Raw genomic sequence first — 24,368 nt, 5'->3', positions numbered from 1 at the left:
CCGAAAACGGGGGGCGAGCGTGTCTTCGGCGATTCGTTAAGGCTGGTGGCCAATCGGCGCCTTGCCAATGACTCGGCTATCGCCCTCCCCCTCGTCGTACTGCTCCGGCCAATCGCTGCGCATCTCCAACCAACAAGACGAGGATATTGCGCTCTCTCCTGCTGTTTCTTCCTCGGCGGCTGTATACATGCGCTCTCCCTCGGTACAATTCAGTGTATACGTGCGCACTTTGGCCGACGGACAATACCTGATCTCTCGCCGCCAACCTCCAAGGCTCCCCTATGCAACAGATATAGGTGGACCTCCTATATAAGTTTGCTTGTAACAATTGGCCGGGAATTTTCTTCTATTATTTAACGAAAAAAGTAGTTTTTTTTTTTTATTTGATTGTTTTTGCGAATGTCCAAACAAGGATACCATAATTAAAATCGTGGTGTTTACAGTAGAGTGTACTTGTGTTTGTGCTGTGTGTGCCTCGTATTCTCCGCACAAGAGAGAAAAAGAGAGCAAGTAATGGTGTTTGGTGACTAACCGTTCGTAAGACCTTACGACTGTGCTCGATTCGAAATATGCGGAATCGATAAGGTTGTGCTTAGTGAGATAAAAAAAAATTGTTTTTGTTCAAGAAAAAACATTATCTCGAGCTCGAGCAGAGCTGTGAGCAAGTATATAACTGTAGATATACCCACACTCACACGAATGCGATAGATACATGTATAGTCGTCGGCGCATCAAATTCATGATGGAGCGTTATTGTGTTGGTGCGAGTCCGACTGATGCTGCTTTTCTTCAAAACGTGCCAAGGTGTGACTGCGCAGGCGCTCTGTAAGTGTTTAATATTGTACACATCGCCGCGGTCTGACTTCCTTTCGTATCTTTCTCTTTTCTTCGTCCTAGCTATTATAATTTCCTCTTTCTTTCTCTTGCCATACTTATAACGCTATAGGTGCATATAAAGACCAACCAACTAATTAGGTGTTACCCGTCTCTTTCTATTTCTCTCACTACCTATGTATTTTTCGTAGCTTTCGCATACTTGTGCAGCATTAATGCACACGGCACTCGTACATTTATATTTTATAATAATCGTGTACTTTGTCCATTTGTTCCAAGTTGCTGTTTGTTTTTTATTTTTTTCACATCCATTGTTCGTCACACAATTAATACATATCCAAACAGTTTCTCTCATTTTCAGAACTTTTGGTAGAATAGTGTGAGGTTATGTTGAGCGTCGAAAATCATCTTAAACGAACGAAAAGATAAATCGGGATGAATGTGGTGAAAATGGAAATTTCTTTTCTATAAAAGCCCAACAATAACTAACGGTACGGCAAGAGATTAGCCAAACAGAGTGAAAAAGAAACGAGTTGTAACAATAACGCCCGCATACCGTAGGAAAAGTCGATTCGGGGAAAGGACTCATTTTAGGACGACAGCCCCCTAACGCTAATAAACCGTCGGCTAAACAGCTGACCTCGAAGAGTGATTGAAAAGAACAACGCTGCGCGCAGAGAGCGTTCCTTAACCTCAAAAAACGTCTGCTGTCAAATCATTCTGATGTATACGTGTACACACACACAAGAGCAAGTACTATATGAGTGAATATATATATATATGTAACGCGCAGAATTGAAAGCGTGGAGGAGAAAGCCCTCCTGGTGCGATCATAATCTGCTCGCATACACGCGCACATGTATAAACACACAGCTGTAATACGCAGCTATGTGTGCAAATGCATGTAAAACGCGATGGCGAAAGCAAGCCGCGTGTGCACAGCCCCATTTCGCTCTCTGTTCCCCGTCTCTCTCGCACTCTCCTCGCTTATCCGTGAGCTCTTAGCGTTATTATTGTTATTACTATTATCATTATTGTTATTATTACTGTATGTGGGGACGGGATGATTGCCGTGCAGGCGGTGGCATGTGTTTATATATATATATATGTACGTGAGGGCACGCCACTACATCAGTATTCCGTGTACGTGTGGTGTGTCTGTGTACACGCGAGAGTCTCTGCGTGAGCGAACAGCTATGGCGTGGAGACGTTGAAGAGTATCGCTCCGAGTAAAAAAAAAAAGGAAGAGAGAGAAAGAGAAAAAAAACGGGCACGTTCTTAACACACATATATCTATATTCGTAGACGTATACATTATCCGGGACCTCCCCCCTATATTTTTCATTCGCCTCCGCTGTCTTCTCTTCTTTCACTCGCTCCCCTCCCCCTGCCACCTTTGGTACTTCCACCGTGTATACACTTGCTGTGTATGTGTGCGCATGTACAAAGTCCTCGTATCTCCCCTCCTACCAACGTGTGTGCCGCCTTTATCCCCCTTTTTTTGTATGCTTCGCTCCACTCTCCTTTCATTACGTACATGTACACTTCCCCTATATACCCATAGGCTGCGTATCCATGTGGCGGTGGAATAAAAAAAAAAAAAAAAAAAAAAAAAAAGGATCGTCCATCTCTCGTGCGCCTTCTCTCTCTCTCTCTCTCCCACCGCCTCCCATCTGATCCGTAAGTTCGTTCGTTTGCTTTCTCATCTCGTGTGCGCGCCGTGTGTTTTCTTCCTCGCGTCCTCACCGTGTGTCTCTTGCGACGTTACACACAACATATCCTCTATCTCTTTCTCGAGTTTTGTACACCTTATATGCGCACTTATACACATCGCGTATTATGAAATGCAATGTGTACTCTTTTTTATACATAGGTATTTGTTATCACCGTGTTCCTATCTTTTTTATGTACTTACATGTACAGGATAACGTGTATTTTTGCTCTCGTTTACTAGCTATGTTATTCTTTAAAACTTCGCGCTTTGTACCAGATTTTCGTAAATTTCACTGTTTATTTATTTAAAAAAAAAAGTTTTCAACTGTTTATGGTAATAAACCAATTTACTATCGAGTGATCCATCTTTGATATTAATAAGCACATGTAACATCGTATTAGAACACCCAAGTTCCTGTATTGGAATAAAAAGTAAATACAGATTTTGATTAGCATAATTGCAAAATTAATTATGTAGCGTAACGATGCTGTATATTGTACAATTACACTTGTTTTTATTGTTTGTATAAATAGGTCATTGTAATTGAATAAACTATTTATAAACTACAAAATGTAGGCATTTAAAATGTACTCTAGGAAATTATAATTGAGATCCTTAAAACTGTAATGGGGAATAATTATTTAAAATTTATATTTACATTGAAAACAACGATAGTTTATTACTGTATAATCCTTACATTAATGTTGATGGTATATCTATGGCGATTTTAACTTGAATACATTACACAAAGAAATAGGTTAATTGGCAATAAAGGAACACAAGCTAATGCTACCCATAATACATTTAAACAACATTCTCCACTAGCCTTTTTTATCTACCTCTTTGAAAACAATTTTTTTTTTTTAATTGAAAAATGATTTTTGTTTAGAACTATGAAAATTGTTAGTTTATATAATAAGTTTTACGGTAACATATCGACCAGAAAATACGGCAAAAATTACTAGCATTTACATAAATTTTTATAACTCTGATCTACTCACGCATCAGACCAATTTTCCCGTTGCTTCGATAGTACGATTTAATGTAATGTTGTAGTTAGTTGAGTATTTGATCGGTATAAATTACAATTATAATGTTAAAAAAAGAATCATAGTAATGGTACTTAATAATTTAGTCAGCAAGATTTTTTATCGTAGTTTTGTAAACTTTTACAGAAATAATTTTTTTTTCTTTTAAAAAATTTACAATAAATAAATTTTATTTTACATGTTATCTTAAGATAGCATTAAAGTATTTTCTTCAACAAATTACTAACTCAATATAAGAGTCTTTCTTACCAGATAAAAAATTATTTCTCGTGTCCAATAGAAGCTAAGCTGTGATATTCTTTCATCGCGATGACTTAATATTTATCCGCAGAACGGCGCTGACGTCAATTTGCACCTGGCCCATAGATACAGCGTTATCAAGTATCAGAAATAAGAAAATTATTTATGTAAACAAAAAAAAAGTTAAAAATATTAATGTTGAGTGAAATTTTCAAACAAACATTTATTTGATAACAACTAAATTATTATTTTTTGCATTGATAGCTCGGAAATTTTAGTTGCGGTAAAAAAAATTTTATTTAATCAAACAAACCAAAAAATATGTTAATTTTTCAATTAAGTTTCGGTTTGGCTAACCCAATTTTGTTTGTGATATCAAATACTATTAAATGACGTCTCAAGTAGATATTTTACCTTACGAGGTAGATAAAATACTTAAAAAATTTTTTGAATTCTTACGTAATAAATATTTAAACGTCATATTAAACGAAAGCTAAACAGGCTTTGATACATTTTGTATCAATTGAATTATATTCTAGTAATTTATGACATTACAAGCAATGTACATTCCACCAAAATTTTTTAGCAATTGATAGCATTGTTTGAATTACTCAGCATTTATGACATCTAAGTTTACGATAAAAATCTCTTTTGTAGCTGTATTCTACCATAACTAAAAAAAAAATTAGTGTAACCCTTTTTTCAACGTAGCAGTTAAAGAACGATTTTTTATAAAACGCGTAGCACTGGTCAGTGGCTAAAAAAGGAAATTGCTTCACTGTTTCAGAAACAGTGTTCAAAATAGCAGAAGGTAAAAATTAATAAAAACAATTCAAGTATGAAACGTATTATTACAAACAATTAATGGAAAGATTCTTCAATGTACATTTTTTTTAAGTCATTGATAATTTATTATTAATAGAAATTATTGGCTTTGACCATCAATATAATAATGCTTTAATTGACCAACTAGTTCTAATTCCATTTTGAGCCACCCAATTTGGCTGTTATGATCGTGCCCTCTGCCTCTGAATCCAGGAATAATGATTCGATAACAAAATCGGTAGCAGAATAGACTGAAACCGGATCCACTTTCCAATTAAAATCTGTACAGGGAAAAAAAACCATCAGATCAGCAACCCCAATGATAATTATACCACCCATGAGGTTACACCAAAAATCGCTAAATATAAGTTTCAGTGATGTAAAAAAAAAGAAATAAAAAATAAAAAGAAGATGGGAAGTACTACATTGTAGCATCAAGAAAGACGACGGCCGGGCCAAAGGAGCAGCTCTAACTGAGCAGCGTACAGCCCCGAACCAACATTTTTCGAAATGCCATTAATTAAACCTCGCCGTTTCCCATCCGTCCCATCTCTCTCTCTCGCTCGCTCTCTTTTGTACCCCCACACACACACACACGCGGAGAGAGTCAGTCTAAGGGGGAGGGGGGCGCCTGTTTCATTTTCTCTCTCTCGCTCCGCTCCTCCTCTCCCCTTCTAATTCCATCTCTCTATCTCGGTCCAGTATCGCCGGCACGCACCCCACCGTTCTTTCCATCTCTCTCTTACACGCTCACACACAGACACCCACGGGTCCATAATATAACCACCACCTCCACTTCTCCCCTCGTCGCCGATTCCTTTGAACCGGTCCCTCCACTTCTAGCCGCATCCTTCTCTCTCGGGGGACTCCCCCGCTGCGTCCCACGAGGGGCTTCCATGCTTGGCTTTGTCGTTTTTCCGTATACGTGTGCACGCACACCCATAAACACACACATACCCACAGTACATATATAAATACACATGTATGTGCATGTGTATGTATGTATGTATGTATGTCCCAAAGGCTACACAACGGCAGCACCCAGAGCAATGCCTCTTCGTGTCCCTCCTTTTTCGTAGACAAGTCTGTGTGTTCTGTATATATATACATTCTCGACTTGGTATCTCTCTCGGCATGGGTGCGCAGCGCACGCTAATTATGGTGGCTCTACGTAGGATCTACCATACACACACTTGCACGAAATATCTCTCTCTTTCTCTCTCTCTCTCTTTCTGCTGTAAGGCCTGGCATTTGCCGAGGGACGACATTTTGTTTTGTGAAACTTCCAAGATGGATCGCGCGATTCTCCCTACCGTAACACCGGCCCCTCGTCTTCTCCATCTCTTTCTTCCCCCCCCCTTTTTTTTATGGCTAGCCCTCCATCAGTCCGCCACACTCTTTTTCGTCGAGAGATATATATATATATCCGCTCACCATACTTGTGTATGTATAGGTACCTTTCCTCGATGGGCATAGGCTGTATCTAAGACGCGACTCCGTTGGGTGTTTTGCCTGTTGCAGACCTGACTTGCTGATGTTCTCGTTCTTCCCCCCCCCTCACTCTATACATATATACTTTTTTTTTATCTCTCACCTGATGATGATTCCCTCCACGACTCTCTCTATGTACCTTTGGCCTCTCTCGTTATTGTTTGCGCGTGTGTATATATAGGTGTATTCGTCTTGTGGGCCGGCCTTTTTTTTTATTTCTTCTTCGAATAACTCGTAAATTTCGGGGTTTTTCATTGCTCGGGGGAGTCGACCGATCATTTGGCGACTCGGACAAATTTTTCGGATTCCGGTGCCCCCGGCAATTTTAACCATGTCGCGCGGGTTTTGCGTCGTAAAATGTATCCCCGCTTCGTCGGTTGGCCACGTGAAGACGCTTTGGTTTCGCTAGCGAACTTTTCTGCCGAACGAACGGAAATTCGCAAAGTCGCAGAGTATAAAAGCATCGGTTCATCTTTTCTTTTGGAAATTTAATTAACTTGCACCGAGCCACGTGGGACACAGTGCCCAGGGTTTTTTTTAATCAATCAACTCATACATTCATTCTTGCAACACATCCACAGATTTTTCGTGAAGCTGTAGTTAAGGAGTTTTGGATTAGCGAGTTGCGACTAGTCGGAAAAAAAAAAAACAAAGATAAATGCAATTTTTTATAAATTTGTTTGGGCAATCGTAAGAAAAATATGAAAAATGTACACACTGCAAAGGTTAATGTATCAGGTCTGACTGTTGCTGGGATAATTAACCACATCAAGTTTGTGGAGTCGTTCGAAGAGACAAAGTTGAACGTGTACTGTTTTTGAGTCGTCCAGGATTGACGTCAGTTGCGAGACGCGTACACATAAATTGAACAAAAAACAGCGGTGTTTACTTTGACTTTAAAGTTTGGCGGGGCTCAAAAAGTAAAACTTTGGTAACCTTCGATGCGTATACTCATTAATTTTAATTATTACTACATAATCTCTAGATAAGTAATATTATACACACCGAAGAATCAGTCGATCGGAAAACCAAGTAAATCCAACGAAATGTGTAGCAGTAAGCCACTGACGCTACGTAACCAAATCACCGAGATATTTTTCCACGAGGTGATTTTCGTTCCCTTCCAAAGTTTCCTCGCCCATACCATGTACGGCGCACCAAACCTATATGTATAGTTTTGGCGGAACCCTATACGAAGGCCCGCCTTGAAAACTATCGGGGACCACTGGCTGCTGCCAGGCCCACTTTTTGAGAGCCAATTTAACTATACGTGCGTTCCCTTCATGATTTATCATCTTCCTATTCTCCTTCTAGCCCCCTCCCCACCCCAAGTTGGGATCATCCGAATGAAGCCATCCTACATTCCAACTTTCAATATATGGCCGGCTGACGATGCTTGTATATACTTATCATTGTTATTACTTTTTTTTTTTTCGTTATCTCCCATGTATGTATATCTTTCACGTGTGCGCGCGTGCAATTTTGCCTTCCACGGGCAGTAATAAAAGTCCGGATGCTTTGACTGCGCGCAATGCGATAGCTTTTGCAACAGTAGGCGCGAGAGCTAAAGTTTATGCATTTCCAAGTCGTAAATATATATATGTATACATATCGTGAGAGCTGTTGTGGTTGATAGCGACTCCCCGATACGTGATGCCTATATGTGTATACCCACATATGTGCGGAAAATAAAGTGATCCGACCTTTTGCGTAAACTGGAGACTCGATGATATTAAAACAACGCAAGACGTGTTGTGCCATTCTTCTTGGAATACGTGTATATATACCCATACCTGTACAATATTATTATGTATCCTTCAGCGTATGTAATTGTGTTATGAATGGCAAAGGCGTTTGATTTTTACGGCAAAATCAATGAATCACCACTTTTTTCCTCGTGTCGACGAACTCAATGTTCAACGTGCGAGTGACTGAGTTCCACCTATGACGTCAAGGTGATGACAATAAAAATAAAGCAACATGCTTTGTCAATCATATTTCGGTGAAAAAGACATCTACAGTGCAGATGACTTTATTTCTTAACTTTACGAAATTATGTAAATGAACAATAAAAAAAACCCATTAAAAACACAAGTATTGTTTAGGCTAATATTAGTTTATTTTGAGAATTTTCTAATACTTATACTCATTAAAAAAAAAAGTTTAGAATTCATACATGTAATTTGCTAATAGTTTTTAGTATATAAATATGTAAAACAACATTGTTTCACTATACTGGACTGCTTTAAGATTTGCAGAGTCTACAGTTTTCTCTTTTTTTATTACTTGGCTCTCGAAACATTGGATTGTAACTTTATGTATTTACAAAAATATATATATAATTGTCACGTACATAAAATAATTTACAAATTTGTAACAATAATCCACGCGTTTCTGAAATATCCACTTACGATTGTACACGTTAAAAGTTTTTTTTTTTTTTTTTTTTTTTCACGTGCGTTTATTTATCAAACGAGGTATGGTACCAAAAACTCAGTGCTTAATTGCTTCAAAAAGACAGTAACAATCTAAATACAAACAAAAAAAATACGTACAGAAAATTATGGGTGAACAAAAAGAAAAAAAGGTAAGATTATGTGAAAAATTGCCACACTGATTCCCCATGAAACGAGCTCTAGAGCCGCAAGAAGCCCTCGTTATCCGAAACGTATTGTTAAATTTCGAAACGAGCCCGCAACTTTAGCCTCAAGCTATTTTCAATTCAAGACTCCCTAACGAACGAACGCGCCGAGTGTCAACGCAGCACAGAAGCACGGGCGCGTATATACTTACACGGTCGCGGTATAGCTCTAGCGAGATAAGAAGTGCACGCGTGTATGATACACGCAAACAGACTCGCGGTAAACTCGTGGAATCGAATGAAAAAAAATTTTTCCAACTTTTAAACCATTCAAAAAAATCCAGAAATAAATCTCGAAAAAAACCATAAGGAAAATAAAGACAAACCCGTAGTTGCAGCCTTGCGGCTGGAAAATCGAGCACTCGCGTGTCAGTGTGTGTGCGCATATATATGGAGCGTTGCAGCAAGTGCTTGATAATATTATGTCCATGCGACTCGACTGAATTCGTGGGAATCGAGCAAACCGGTTCCCCTAATAGCGTTACATTTCCCTTATATAGGAGCGAAAATGAGCACGCGTGTGCGTGTGTTTTCACGGTGTGTTTGACGGGCAGAAACATTTGCAATTCCCCTCTATATATTATATACGAATCGAGTGAGGTATGGTTAGTTGACTCGAGAACGAGAGACTTTCCCGCTTCCGTAGCGCGATTTTCTCGGCCGAGGCCGTAACCTTTACCCATATAAGTGAATGTAGGTATCGTTCATTCGTCGTATATAGTGTGTGTCCGTATTTGGATCTGATTTTTAATGCATGCCCCAAGTTTTACCATATAAATACACCACACAATGGACAAGAACATCGGATACTTTCGCTTAAGTTAATGTGTTTTGAGATTTCATTGTTTTAAACAATTTTTGGGTCGAGAACAATGGTGACTAATGATGTTACAAAAAATTAATACAAACGTTAAAACATTTACCTCATAAAAATACAATGCGTTTCGTTGGTTAAAAAGTATTAAAAATACACAAATTGGTGCAAGAAAGTCATAAAAAGTTAAACATTATTATTATTATTGATGTAAAAATTCGTAGTAAATGTGTTTAAAAGCTCTAGTGTTGATTACGAGTTTTGAGAGGAGTATGTCAACGTTGACAGCACGTGTGCATATAGAAAAAATTATACTCTCACAGATTTTAGATTGCCCGTATTATGGTATTACCTTTTTGGCATTGTATAATCATGAGTCACCTAATTTTTTTTTTCTTTTTTATTTATCTCCTCGATTTCACTGTTTACTCGACTCTTTGTTAATTTGTAATACCTACCTTGAATTAAAATTATTATTTTCTAATCCTCCGTGATACACATGTTGATGAGAAACTCTATTTTAAATGAAGTATATCAAAAAGCGTTATGTATTAAAAATTTATGTTTTGCAGCGAGTGCAAAGAATGTTCACTTATTAAAAAAAAAAAAAATTTAGTAGTTGTAAAAAAAGTTAAAAAAAGTTTTTATTATGAATAAAAAGAAACAATTAAATGTATTGTTATGATTTGTGGGTTATTTGGATTCATTGAGCATATGCCACTTGTCGAAGGCAATGAGAGTCGATAATAATTAACGTTTACTGAACACATGCTTTGTTATAGTTAAGTAGGGATTTACTCACCAAAAACCTGAATAAAATCTCATCTACAAATGTATCTTAATACACCATATATATATTATACACAAATAAATGGTTACACCGCATGCATGAGGGTTAATAGTCGTTCTCTAAAACTCTAAACGACTCGTAAACACAAATAGATTCTCTAAAACGTGACCTGCGCAATACAAAAACATTTTGAACGCCTCGAATTTTCTTTCGGGTGGTGTGAACGACCTCAACACAAACATATATACGAATCAAACTTAATTTAATGACACACTGGCAAACATGGACCCCAGTAATTCAACTACACGTGATTGAGATAAAATATTCATAAACATACCCATGTCGGGCAAAATATTAATTAAGAATTCTTCCTAAAGTTACTTCATTATTGTAGTTAAAAAAGTTAAATAAACTTTAACACGTCTATGATTCGCTAAAAACATTTTTCAAATAATTTTTAATTAATCATGCATGATGCCATATTTATATGCCACTACTGCGTAATTATGTTACACGTATGGTAAGTTATGATGTTTAACAGCAAGTAATAAAGAAAAAAATTCATTCCATTTTAGTTTTTCTCATCACAGCAGCTGTAGACTGTTTTATATGAATGCCTCGTTTTCAAGTCTTCAATAACAAAAAAAAAGGCTTTTTGCACGTGCGTCCTTTTAAAGACGCACAGTACACAGGACACACGTGTTAGAACTCCAGTATCTAAGGTTTGACTTGATAACATCGTCAGCTGGTGCAAACTGTAAAAGCGTGTGTCCGGGCACATAAAGGGTGCCACGCAGGTGTCTTTGACTAAAAATAACGCTGCTTCATTTTTTGAGGACTTGATCCACTGCTTTTTCGGTACATTCATCAGAGCCGAAATAGAGTTAAAATCATATGTCTTGCGAGCCTCTGTACATGCAGTACCTATTGTATATGCGCGTCTCCCTTTCTTTCTACATGTATATAAATATAGGCTCCGTCGCTCGGCCAAACGTTTCGACTCTAGTATTTCTATACATATACGTTTGATCGTTAACAGGCTAATAGCATTATGAGTATCGAAGGTCAAGTTTGGGCAGGTTCTAAACATTTTTTTATCTTATCTTTAGATACCTACTTTCGTAACAAAACACCAATAATCGAAGTCTAATGGAAGTTTTATATTATTGTTTGACGCTATAATGTTTACGCGTATCCTATAGCATAGAACGTTAACTGATAATAAATTTAACCCAAACTTTACTTGAATCATTATTTTATGTGCAATAGAAAAGTTGTACTAGCTTTTTCAAGAAACCTAAAGTTTTTTAATAGTTTATGTATGGCTTAAAAATATGTGGAGGACAAAGTTTTTATTGCAAAGCTGTTCTGATTATGAATAGAAATATAAATATTAAGGTAACATTGTTTTTCATTCTCCGAGTATAAATAAATTGTTTTTAATCTAACTGTTTAGTGACGAAAAAAATTTAATCTTTTAAAAGTTACTTTACTTAAGTTCAATAACACTAACAGGCACTTGTCTAATTTGGCATAAATTATATATATTGTAACATATACGATGATCCCTTCGATATCATTTATCACCTGTAAGAATCCAAAAGAGGAGAAACTGATAATGATAACCAATAAAGTGCTGGTTAATAATTAATAAAAATCCGTGTCTGTTCAAAAATATTAATCAATGAGACTTTATCAGCCCACAAAGCTTTGGTAAATTAATCCAGTATTTATTGATAGATAACAAGTGCTCATAAATTAAGCAATTCACATAAAAAAAAAAAAAAATTTACTCGTGACTTACAAAGTTGAGCACCTCCTACGTAACAACGAATGATCCGACGCTGTTTCAGCTCCTCCCCTGTGCTGCAGCCGCACATAACCACGTTCATAAATATTACGTATATGCACACCCATTCTTGTACCCCTTACACTATAGGTGAGCTGCCAGTGGCTCAGTGGTAGAGCGTTTGCCTTCTACCTGGGAGGCTCGAGTTCTCGATTCCCCGCTCCGTCCACTCACGGTATCTCTGTGGGGTTTTTTCTCCACATGTTCCATTATCACTGTGACTGCTCCTGACTTCTACCGCGCCGCAGTCAGTTATCAAAAACGGCAACAAATTAAAAACTCATAGAACAAAACATGAAATGTGGCATAACGGAGTCCATTAGATACCCAAAAGCCAAATAAAGAAACAACAACAACAACAACTACACTATAGGTATTGATAAAAAATAAAAACTGTACGAGCGATCGCAAATCTAGCCGCACTAACAATCACACCTTTCTCCCTAAGAATATTGAGTAATATAACATCAACGAAAAAAAGGAAAATTTAACTTGTGTGAACACAGACGCAGAGCAAACCTGATAATACCACAGTACACGGAAAGAGAGAGAGCATATTCCACCCGCTCCCCTTTCGCTCTCTCTCTGTGTATTTCACCGAAATGAAACGGAGCAAATATTATATACACACAAAACGTGCTGCCCAACAACAACAGCATTCCAAACAGCTTTGGTCGTTCCAAACATGCACAGTACTTTTTTTAAAACGTATCCCTTATCAACTGAACACAAATGAAAAGTACTTGTACGAGTGAATGATTGAAAAAAATAAAAATGAGATGTAGCAAAACACACGGAAAACATCACAACATAGGTCGTCCCTTGGAGGTTATGTCCTCCCCTGTACAATCGTTTTATTCTTTCTTACCTCGAATCGTCGATTCCGAAGCCTCTATGTGTATGCACACTCAAGCTATCCTTCGATCTTCCTTTGAGAAAACTCTTCTTCAAAATTCGTTTCGTCAAACATCAACTAATAGCGTACACTTGAACTACAACCACACACGCGCGAATCGGATGCAGACTATATTATGTTGTGTAGCGCACAATACTAGAGTGCAAGATAAAAAGATACTCGTACGTGAAGGTATACATATAGAGACGGTCAGGCTTTGGGGGGGTGATCATCGGTGCCATACATCACATCCAACAACAGATGATATTATACACAATATGTAGGTATGTGTTGAGCAACGGGAAACGGGAGACGCGCCGCGCGCTCACTACCTACCTATATCGGATAACGTGGTTTGGTCATCTTTTTGTTAACTTTCAGTTAAGCTCGTTTATTAAATGTCTTGTCTGTGCCTGTGCCTTGGTCCACCCCCACTATACTTACTATATATATACACACCGAGTAACTTTCTTGCTCTCTTTTTCACAGATCGCGTCGTCAATTATTATTATATCAAAAAATTAGGGTAAAATTGAATTTTTTAATTTTAAACGCATTAAAATTCCGTCTTCTATTTACGGTTTGAATGAAATTACGCGATGGTAACAACGTTTTTTTTTTTTGTTTTTTTTTTTCATTTCACTGTAAGCACGGAAAATTATTAACGGCCTGTAATGTAAAAAAAAAAATGAAAAATTTACTTCAAAGTAACATTTATGTTAATTGCGATATTTTTACAAAATGCACCTAAAATGAGATATTAACATAAAATCCGGAAACAAATTGGGATTCGCCCGTTTATGTATGCAAATACACCAACATTGAATAATTGCCCAAGTAAAAAATATTAATCACGATGCAATTGTTGCTTTCTGTTCCAGGTGGAGCATTTAAACTAAGCAGACGGGTTGGAAAAGAAAAAAAGAATCCCTCGAAAAAAACTCGACAATTGTAAGCTTGACGAAAGATTGGTCGTACTAACGCCCTGAAACCATCATCAGGAAAGCAAAAAAAAAAAAAAAAGAACACTTTCGATTATCGAAGTAGACATGGCCGACAACAAACAAATGGAGTTAGACCAATCGCAAGCTCAAGCCCAACAGCAACAGCAGCAACAACAACAGCAACAACAACAGCAGCAACAAAATTCGAATCAGCAGCCCCAGCAGCAGATGATCATAACGACCCACGAGATGCAGCAACAACAACAGCAGCAGCAGCAGCAGCAGCAACAGCAGGCTCAGCAACAACAGCAAAATCAGGCCCAACAGCAGAGCCAGCAGCAAGCCAACGGGCCCCAAAAATTGCAGACGCAGGTCCAAGTCCAGCCCCAAGTTGCCGCAATTATGCCGCAGCAGCATGTACTTAGTTTCAATGTTTTTCTTTACCTCTATCTATCTGTTTATTTATTTGTTTTTTTGGTTACTTATTTATTCATTTATAAAAATTACGCGTGTGACCCCCCCAGCTACACTTGTACAATTTTGTGATTATCATTACAAAGTATGTATATTATTTGTATAGCGGATAATTTAGTTGATGGGTGTGCTGGCGCTCTATAGAGTAATTATAAAATGGTACACTAATTTTGAAGTTTAACGCTAGAAAATTCGCTTTAGATCCCTAGATTGGTAATCAAAGTAGATCATCCCCTCGTGTCCACCACCAAAAAAAAAAAAAAAAAAAAAAAAAAATCCAACAACGACAGCGCTACTTTTTTTCGCCCTCGCTCTTCCAATGTACACGCGCTACTTGTTCCTTGTAAAATTTCCTTCTTCAAATCTCCATTCAATCGCCGGTTCACGCACCTTCTTATCAAGACACACACGCAATCGACCATACATCCGTACATACATACAATGACAACAAGCCCATATGTCCCCCGGTCCTCAAAAGCACACGTCGTTCGGTGCGTGTAACTCCCCGCGACCACCATCGTCGGCGCATCAATAGATAGCCTCGCACCCTCGTTCTTCTTCCGCACAAGCTCCTCTTCCCCGCATATATCGTCGCTATGAGAAAAAGGAAAAGAAAAAAAAAAGGGCGACGATTCGGCACATGTACATATATATATATCCATCACTTTCATATGGTCATGATAACCGGCACATACATTGTATACGGTACATAATAATATATACTAACTGGCGCGTTCTCCCCCTATACTCTCCGTAACCATATACATATATATATGTTACGTACTCGTCTGTTTGACATGAAAAATTATCGCCACAGGACGCGGTGTCGGTCACGATGCAGCAGCACCAGCAGCAGTCCCAGCAGACCCAGCAGTCGCAAAACGTCGGTGGGGTCTCGATGACCCTGTCGGGCCAGCCGGGCACTACGACCATCACCACGATGGCCGCCCATCCCCAGGCGGTCCAGGTGATACAGCAACCCATGCAAAACCAGTACCACCTGCAGCACCTGTACACGAACCAGGGCACGCCGATCCTATTGCCCGGCAATCTACTGGCGCACCCGGCCGGCATCAACCCCTCCTCCATACAGGTACTGGATGGCTCGTGTTGACGCCTGTTTTCTCTCTACACTTTGTTTTTGTTTGTCTTCATTCTTCCACGTCTTTGTTTTTTCACTCTTTTGTGTGGGTTGATGTTGATGTTGATGTTGATGTTGTTGTTGTTGTTGGGGATTGTATGGGCGACGGTGCTTTTTGTGAGAAAAATCGAACGGGATCATCGGGGGGGTCAAAAAACAAAGTTTGGGTTGGTTTGGCTCGCATAAGTCGTCTGTGATGTTGTCTATGTGTCGAAGGATTTACTCAAACGCTGCACCTTGTACTTTTTTTTTTTTTTTTTTTTTTTTTTTTCTTGTTTTGGGGGCGGGAGCTATCCGTGGGAAGTAAATTGTAAAGTGCGTGTACAGATAGCGCTGCAAATGTACATGTACAGGAAGGATTGGTGGATATCACTTGGCACTTGTGCGTAACAAAAAAAAAAAAAATAAAATCAAAGAACACCGCCCAAGTACAGTATGTTCGGGAGCTCTTTTCACGTGAGGGGTTACAGAAAGGAAAAAAAAAAAAAAAAAAATCAATCTACCCACACAACCGGCAATCGCACCTTGAAATGCAGTTTAAAAGACCCTGTCCGGCAAGTCCTTCCAGGCAGGCGCGCAGCTCGCGGGCCCGCACATGCTGACAACAGCATCAACAGGCCAGGGAGGTGCGCACCCTGGCGCCGGGGGTGCTAAGGTCCAAGGCTTTCCGGCCGGCTACATACCGGTGCCGACTTCGGCGACTCCGGGAGCCGGGCAGACCCTGGTGTTCAGTCAGTTGGAGGTCTTGCCTCAGCATCAGGCCTCCATACAGCAGCAGCAACAGCAGCAGGGAAACAACAAGAACGACCAGGTGCAGAAGGTGATTGGGTCCTTTCATTTTTTTTTTTTTTTTTTTTTTTTTCTTTTTTTGCTTTCTCGTCCTTCAAGGGGTTGCGTTTGCGGTTGATATTTTTGTTGTTCTTGGCTTTGGTTCATCGTCTCTCTTTTTTTTTTTTGTTTTTTTTTTGTTTCGTCATTTGTTTTTAAAATTGTAAATGTTTTTTTTATTGTTTCACGCCCTCGTCATGTTCAATGTAGTAAGGAATCGTCGGAGAACAATAATTGAAAGCTCGTCTCATGAACAAAAAAAAAAAAAATGTATAAATATACGTTATTTTTTCCCTCTGTTTCAGTATACCACTTGCACGACAGGCGCGCCGTCTGGTCAGAACCGAGGCATGCAATTTGCGCCCTGGCAGTTTGCGACCCAGGGCATCTGGGCTGCCGGTCTGCCCTCGCAAACGCTACTCACAGCCGCGCCCAACCAGATATTCATCCGCGATCCACAGACCGAAATGTTCATCGGCAGTCCCCAACCGATCCAGACCCAACACGGTAAGAGCCCACATTTCAATCATAATGAGGATCTTTCGATACAATTAATGCGTGGATGTACAAAAAGTAAAGCCAATGTCTCGTTGCAGCCTTGGCGGCTCAACAGCAAATCCAGAGCGTACAGCAGATCGCGGCGACCGGTGGAAAACCGCGCGTCATGAACATCCAACAGCAGCAGACCGGCAAGCAGGGCGTCGTTAGTCAGAGGCCCTTGAATATTTTGCCGTCGTTGCAAGGCGTGCCCACGGCCAACATCAGGCCCGCCAGCTCAGTTTCCACGCAGACGAACCACGGCGTTCAGACGACCGTTCACGCTCAAGTACGTCCACTATTGGAATTGTAGAAGGAAAAAAAAAAAAAAAACATTTTACAACAATAACGATGATTCATCGCACTACTTTGTTTTCATCGCAGAGCGGTAAGGCAGGTGGTGGCACGGGTAAGGGTCGAGGCAAGTCGGTGGTTCGCACGAGCCCGGGTCCCAACACCATAAGCGTGACGGTGCCGAAGGCGGTAGGTGCCCAAGCCAACCAGCAGACGTCGTGCGTGACGACCAGTGTGGCCAACAGCATCGCTGGACAGACTGCCAAACAGCAGGTCCAGCAGCACACGACCATGATAACGATTCAGTCTGGCTCGACCGTTTCGACGACCGTAGCGACAGCGGCGACCAAGCCAACGATGCAGCTAGTGCACTCGATAGCCACTACCGTATCCGCGCAAGCCAACCAGCAGCAGCAGCAGCAGCAGCCTCCCGGCTCGCCCATGCAATCGGTCGAGAAGGCAAATTTTGCCCAGCCGCAGGGTAAACAAGCCGTGATGCAGTCACCACAGCAGCAACAGCAGCAACAACAAGCCGCCCAGCAGCAACAGGCTCAGGTGGCCCAGCATCAGGCGCAGCAGCATCAGCAGGCCCAAGCTCAGGCACAGGCGCAAGCTCACCTCCAGCAACAACAGCAAATGATATTCATACAACAGATGCAGCAACAGTATCAGCAGGCCCAGCAGTCCCCTCAGCAGATTCAGCCTAAACCTCTCATGGGTGAGTACTGTTACTTATTTGCTGTGCTATTTATGAGCATTTTACGTGTGTGTTCGTGTGTGTGTACGTTGACGAGAAAGGAAGATTATTTGTGCTCTTGCCAATTGACATTGAGTTTTCGATTTAAAAAAAAATAATAACAATTCAAAAAAACAGTGGGGTTATTGTTTTCGTGTACAGTTGGCGGAAAAGTTCGAAACGGAAAAACACATATTTTGTACACATACCAAAATTTACAGGGTGTGATGTGAGCAACAGATGTAAGAGGTATGGGGGGTCGTAAAAGCCGCGCGACCGGTGCCATAAAACCGCACGTCCAACAATCAACGGGGTTCCGTTATTGCGAGCGATTGTCTGAATTCCTTATTTTTCAAAAATTCTTTAAAGGCTTTTGAATCGACAAAAATACCTTTTTTTTTTTGTAATTCAATCAAAGTCAGCATTGTGTGTATGTGTTTGTATACAATTCAAATAAAAATCATAAAAAAAAATAAATGTGAAAAAACTAAAAATCCACAGTAATGAAAAAATTCGATAAAATTCCAATAGTGTTTTCCCGTGCACCAACAGGCATGGCTGTGCAACAGCCGGGCCAACAGCAACAGAACGTCGTTTTGAGCGGCGATCGATCGATCATGCCGGTAGTCTCGCTAAATCCAGCCCTGATCGGCAACCAGATCGTAGGCGGACCGCACTCAGCGATTCAGACCCTACCGATCGTCGGCCAACCTACCGATTCCCTGCAAGCCGCCGCAGTCGCCGCCCAACAACAGATGCATCACGCAGCTGCTGCTGCTGCTCAACTCCAGGCACAACAACAACAGCAACAACAACAACAACAACAGCAACAGCAGCAGCAGCAGCAACAACAACAGCAGCAGCAGCAGCAGCAACAACAACAACAGCAGGCTACCCAGTCCGCTCAGGCGAGTCAACCCGTGCCTCCGGAGCAGCCAGCTACCCCTCAGCCTGCTCTCAGTATGCCCCTGCTCAACGCCGTATCTCCGTCGGTCGACCGGGTGGCCAATGTCGTCGGTGCTCACCAGCAGCAGCAGCTCGAGGTCCAGCCGAGCCAGCTGATGCAGCCGCCGTCCACGCCGACTCTGGCGCCGGCCATACCGATCAACGTCGCCCTCGACGAAGCGAACAAAGTCGCGGAGCAACAGTTCTCTGGGGCGTTGAAGAAGGACAACGCGCTGCAAGGCGAACCGGCCGCGGTGCAGGTTGCCACAGCGGCGGCGGAAGCCAACGGTACTGCCGGTAAGTTGCTTGTTTGTTTCTGTGTTATCGTTTGCCCGGGACTCGAGCGCGCTCGTTACATGACGCAAGCTGCATACACCTACCAAAAAGACTCATCATGTATACGTAATCGCCCACGCTGACGACGACGACGGCGCGCGTCTACGTGCCAACGCCGCTGGGGGGAAAGAGATGGTGCTCACGTTAGGTTAGAGGCTCGGGTTGCGTGTATACATCCTCTACGTCAACTTACCGCGTAGTTTTTTCGGAGCGCTCTCGCAAAGCGTGCTGCACTCATCTATATAATACGTATACGTGTACTTGGTGCTTCGTGTTGCTCGGGGTTCATCTCATTTGTTTTTGTTTTTTTTTTTTTTCCTCATTGCCAACCGAAATAATTTGTATCGCGCGTCGTTGACCGACATTGCATTACAATTAATTTAGCTTGTACGCGTATACCTACGTAGATACATTTGTACCTGTACTTGCATAGCTGTTATTCTCGTGTGTATACATATATGTATAAAACAGTGCCGCACGTACTCTCATGGTCAAGGCTGTGAACTTGCGAGGTGCGAATAGTTTTCAATTCGAAACGAAAGAGATCGATGCTCGCTCCTCTCTGCATCTGTGAACTAAACAGTGACCAACGTTTGCCTCGTAAGTCTTTTGGGATTTTTCAACGGCTGTCTATAGTTTTCTTCTTCTCTTTTTCTTTCTTTCTCAAAATAAAACATGGTACCTGCACGTTAACACTGATCGATCGGGAAACCATTAAGTAGTCATGAGAAAACGCAGACGTCAGAATCGAAAAGCTAGTAAGCACAGCAAATCCATCCTTCCATGGATTTTGTGCACAAAACAATAAAATAATAATGATAATAACGATTTTCAAAATTGACTATGACAAGTACCGCAATGTGTTTATTTCAGAAATCGATAAGCATGCGAACGAGAGCCACGAGCCGCTGAAACCCGGCGATGACAAACAGGCGCCGAGTAGCAATCCCCTGGCGAACCTGACAAAAGCCGTGCACTCGATGATGAACGGCTGCGACGATAACACGCCTCTGGAGTCGGCCATCCTCCCGACGCCAACGAGTGTCAAGCAGATGCCACCCAAGGCCATGGTCAAGCCTCAGGTGCTCACACACGTTATCGAGGGATTCGTCATCCAAGAAGGTACGAAGATAACGAATACAATCGGTACTTTCTTTTCCTTTTTTTTTTTTTCTTTTTTCTTCTCGTCGAATCATTCAAGCTGTGTGTGGTACATACATAGAGAGGAATAAATAATAATCATAATATCGTGTGACCACAGCCTCCGAGCCGTTTGCTGTCAACCGCTCGTCGCTCAATGGTTCCACGACCCAGGATAATAGCATCAGCAGGAACAACTCCGCGGACAAGGAGAATCAGGAAGAACCGCCGTGCAAGAGTAAGATGATTATACTACCTTTATTACTTTTTTGGGCAAACTTCACGAATTTTGGCGATACATCGCGAATTTAACTTTAATTCATGTATTTTGCGTTTATAAATTTTTGTATCGAAAATTTCGTCGGGGTTGTATTTCTCAAAGTACCGATCGCGTAAAAAGAAAACTCCGTTTATCGGTGTTTCAATGAATTTTTAAAACTTTTTAACAGGAAAGAAAAATTACCTTGACGGCGATCAAAATCTGCAAGGAGGCAAGTGCGAGGCGTGCGGTAACACATTGGACGAAAATAATGTCAAGCTCAAGAAGGACAAGCGTTTCTGCTCGACGATTTGCGCTAAATCGTAAGTATCTACTGCTGAAAGCACAAATTTTCAGTTTAATTACATTTTTATTTAAAAAATAGCCAACGATCGATGATTAATTTATATTTGTCGTTTTCAGGAAAAAGGAGATTCGCGATAACGGAGAGAACAAGTGGACTGATATAGAGGTGGACGTGAAAAATGATACTGACGCCATCAAGAAAAACGGAGATGACAAGGTGCACAACCATTTGTCCATCAACAACATGCCACTGGACGATTTGGTACCAAAAATTAACCCTGTCAAGTGGACGGTACGTGGAATTCATTTTTTTTGTTAGTAGAGATATTTTATCCCAGATTATGGTGATGCATACCATAGTGCATTTTTTTCATAATATATTCGGTGTTAATTTTCTTTATTAACTGAGCAAAGCAACAAATCGGATTAAAGAATGTTTACCTAATCGATGCGCGCTTTTCATAATTTCAGGTGAACGAAGTGTGCGACTTTATACGCAACCTGCCCGGCTGTGCAGATTACGCGGAAGATTTCGCAATTCAAGAAATCGATGGTCAGGCTCTTATGTTGCTCAAGGAAGACCATCTGATGTCCGCGATGAGTATTAAACTTGGCCCTGCATTGAAGATCGTCGCAAAGATCGACTCGATGAGAACCGACGGTACAATGACGGGCGCTAGTCCCGTGTCCAGCGCTAACGTTTGAGTGCTATGGAGTATGTAGAGGTGTATGAGGACGTGATACATCCCTGGTGAATCGAATCATAGGATGTGTCATTTGAGGTAGTTGATAACTGTTTGTAAAAGGGAAACTCGATGTAAATATACCAAATAAGTAACATTGTCTTGAGGTTATTGACTGGAATAAATATTTTTCTAGTTAGTCTCTGATAGTGCGTAAAAATGGATTAATAAGCCTTTATAAAGGAAAATTTCCTTTCTAAAAGATAAATATCATCTTGGTGCAATAGTTTTTTGAAATGCATCACTGTTATAAAAAATAGTAAGTAAGGCACTAAAAGTAATTCTTTAACTTGTAAGTACAAACGATCTTGATCTAATAATATCATTAAGACGAAAAAAATTTAGTTTTAAATTACTTCAGACGTGAATGTAAATATTTAAAACTAAGATGTTTATTTAATTACAAATTTTATATTACAATTACTATGGAAACTTGGACATGACTATAAATCATTCATCGTGGTAATGATAAATTTCAAATTTTTACAAATTGTGAAAAAAAAAATGCAAAACGCTCTTTGAAAATCAAAATATTTTTATGTTGAACAGAGATCATCCTAAGAAATTAAAAATTGCGCATGTAACTACATTAAAAAGTTCGAGTATAATTGTAATAAAGATAACTAATTTTTTTACAGAAATTAACTGTTTCTATGCAATTTGAAATAAACAATCATTCATAAATAAATGGTATTTTCTTTATTTACTTAACCAAAACCCCTCCACGTAACATAACACAAATACTATTTTTTCCTCATCACTGAGTTGCAAATCTATTGTTCATTTAAAATAATTTCAGGTGGCTCCAGTGTCCTCAACGTTAAAATTATAAATAACCCAACCTAGGTTAATAAAATTGAATTATATTCTTTGAATTCCCATCTTTCTATTCGTATAAAAAAAAATGAAGGTTGACGATGAAAGTTGTAAGAAATCATGCTTACAAAATCGTAGTTTTAAGACGGGTTAGATAGGAAATGCAAGCTTACGCGATATACAACCTACTGCTGCACTTATATAAATAACCCGTAAGGTGTAAAAAACATACTATCTTGTATATATTATTACGCAGTTTTCGATGACATGAGAAAAGTGTCTTGTTATCGAACAAAATCTTTAAATAATCGGAGACTAAGTATACAGTTGCGAGCGCAAGTCAGCTCTCAGCTGTCTGCATTCTGCAGAGTACATATATATAGGTATAACTACTCTTGAACTTAGGAGCGTATCGTAACAGTTCATCAATTAGGGCACCATAAAACTTTTTTGTTTTTTTATATTGACTCACTAAAGTAATAGATAAAATGTAGAATATGGCTAACAACAGTCTCTACGATAATTTTATACCATATTTTAAAGAAAATAATGATTAATTTTAGTCTCCCCATTTTGATACGGCACTAGGCGCTGGAGCCACCTTAAATGGTTTTTTAAAAGGAAACTTAGTACTTCTAATGTTATTGATATTTGAACCAACATAATTTATTATAGCAGTTGAAACACGAAAAAAGGACACTTTTTTAATTAAAACGAGCTATAAACAAAAATTTATATAATATATTCAAATATGCATGACACTTCTCTGATAACTTAAATAGCTAACCTAAATAGCTACACATTCTTGTTAAGGGATCAAAATATTTTGAAACCCAAAAAAAATTCTAAAAATAATAACAATCTATAACTATGTACAAAGTGTTTCCAACTAGCTTGTCATTACTGAAGCATTATCCTTCATCATGCCTTCTTTTAGAAGGTCTCGCTTCAGCTGTTCTTCCATTTCCTTCTTCAGAGGTTTTATGTACACAAAGTAATTGAATAGCTGATATCCTACTACAGCTGTAGTAACTAATGTAACGCCTACACAAGTCGTGACCCATGCTCGTTGCATTTTGTCATAAAGTAAATTTTTTGATCTTGAACTAACCATTTTGACGTGATTTGAAAGCGTGGAAGCTGAAATAAAAATTGTAAAAATACATTTCATCTCTGATAACATTAAATAAATTTTATTACGAACAAAATGATGACATTGATGAATTTTTGTAAAACTTTTAATTATTACAAAAAATAAAAAAGTAATTAGTAGCGTAAAGACAAACGTAGAATAGCGCAAATTTACCTAAGAATCTGTTCAACAGCTTACGGTCTTAGAGAAAAATTGTTTTTTAGTCTCTTTCAATCTGTAGCTTCTTCGGCATTTAGTTCTGTCAAATTTTGATAATTACACTTGGGTTTCAAAAACTAATACTTGTTATAAGCGATTGCTGTTACAAACATAATTCAACAAATAACATTTCATTCGTGCAAAAATATACAATTCACTTCTGCGGACTAAGCAGCTACTGCCCTCAAACCTAACCCTAATTTTTTTCTTTGTGACCACGTGACCTTCCAGCCGCCCACACAAAATTCAAATAAATTTAATTGAGTTTGTTTTTGTTTCTAATTACCAATCCCACGTAACTATAGAAATTATTTGCATATAAGTAGAAGTTAATTTGATCAATGATAAGACAGTTTAAGAATCACGCAATTTAAAT

General features: G+C 39.5%; 2 protein-coding genes across 3 annotated transcripts in view; one reads left to right on the top strand and one right to left on the bottom strand.

Moving 5' to 3' along the window:
• The window catches only part of D2hgdh (D-2-hydroxyglutaric acid dehydrogenase), a 60,824-nt gene extending 47,560 nt beyond the window's left edge, over nucleotides 1-13,264 (bottom strand). The window contains exon 1 of the mRNA XM_089592243.1: nucleotides 13,116-13,264. The gene's annotated coding sequence lies outside the window, so the exon portion shown is untranslated. The remainder of the gene's footprint in view (nucleotides 1-13,115) is intronic.
• On the top strand, nucleotides 181-22,462 carry LOC106636867 (uncharacterized). 2 transcript variants are annotated; one of them, XM_089592241.1, is made up of 13 exons: nucleotides 181-825; nucleotides 14,024-14,503; nucleotides 15,378-15,653; nucleotides 16,261-16,521; nucleotides 16,835-17,036; nucleotides 17,126-17,355; nucleotides 17,451-18,078; nucleotides 18,628-19,338; nucleotides 20,251-20,523; nucleotides 20,639-20,755; nucleotides 20,967-21,099; nucleotides 21,200-21,374; nucleotides 21,554-22,462. In XM_089592241.1, the coding sequence occupies exons 2-13, from the start codon at nucleotides 14,192-14,194 to the stop codon at nucleotides 21,785-21,787; spliced, it is 3,552 nt and encodes a 1,183-aa protein (XP_089448367.1). In that variant the 5' UTR covers nucleotides 181-825; nucleotides 14,024-14,191; the 3' UTR covers nucleotides 21,788-22,462. The 2 variants fall into 2 exon arrangements, with proteins under 2 accessions (XP_089448367.1, XP_089448368.1); XM_089592242.1 differs by lacking the exon at nucleotides 16,261-16,521 and having other exon boundaries at nucleotides 21,554-22,461.
• The last annotated feature ends 1,906 nt before the right edge of the window (nucleotides 22,463-24,368 follow it).

The sequence above is a fragment of the Copidosoma floridanum genome, unplaced genomic scaffold, assembly GCF_036245765.1.
Source record: "Copidosoma floridanum isolate Cflo_tuat_1 unplaced genomic scaffold, Cflo_Japanese_pri ptg000014l, whole genome shotgun sequence".
Lineage (NCBI taxonomy): Eukaryota > Metazoa > Arthropoda > Insecta > Hymenoptera > Encyrtidae > Copidosoma > Copidosoma floridanum.
The sequence above is the reverse complement of the archived record's forward strand: the minus strand, read 5'-3'. Positions and strand labels throughout refer to the sequence as shown.

What these genes read in the sequence shown, in the direction of transcription:
- LOC106636867 (XM_089592241.1), top strand. Translation starts at nt 14,192, where the DNA reads ATGGCCGACAACAAACAAATGGAGTTAGACCAATCGCAAGCTCAAGCC. An exon ending in AGAACGACCAGGTGCAGAAG is followed by an intron (nt 16,522 to 16,834) that starts GTGATTGGGTCC and finishes CCTCTGTTTCAG; the next exon opens with TATACCACTTGCACGACAGG. An exon ending in GGAAGAACCGCCGTGCAAGA is followed by an intron (nt 20,756 to 20,966) that starts GTAAGATGATTA and finishes ACTTTTTAACAG; the next exon opens with GAAAGAAAAATTACCTTGAC.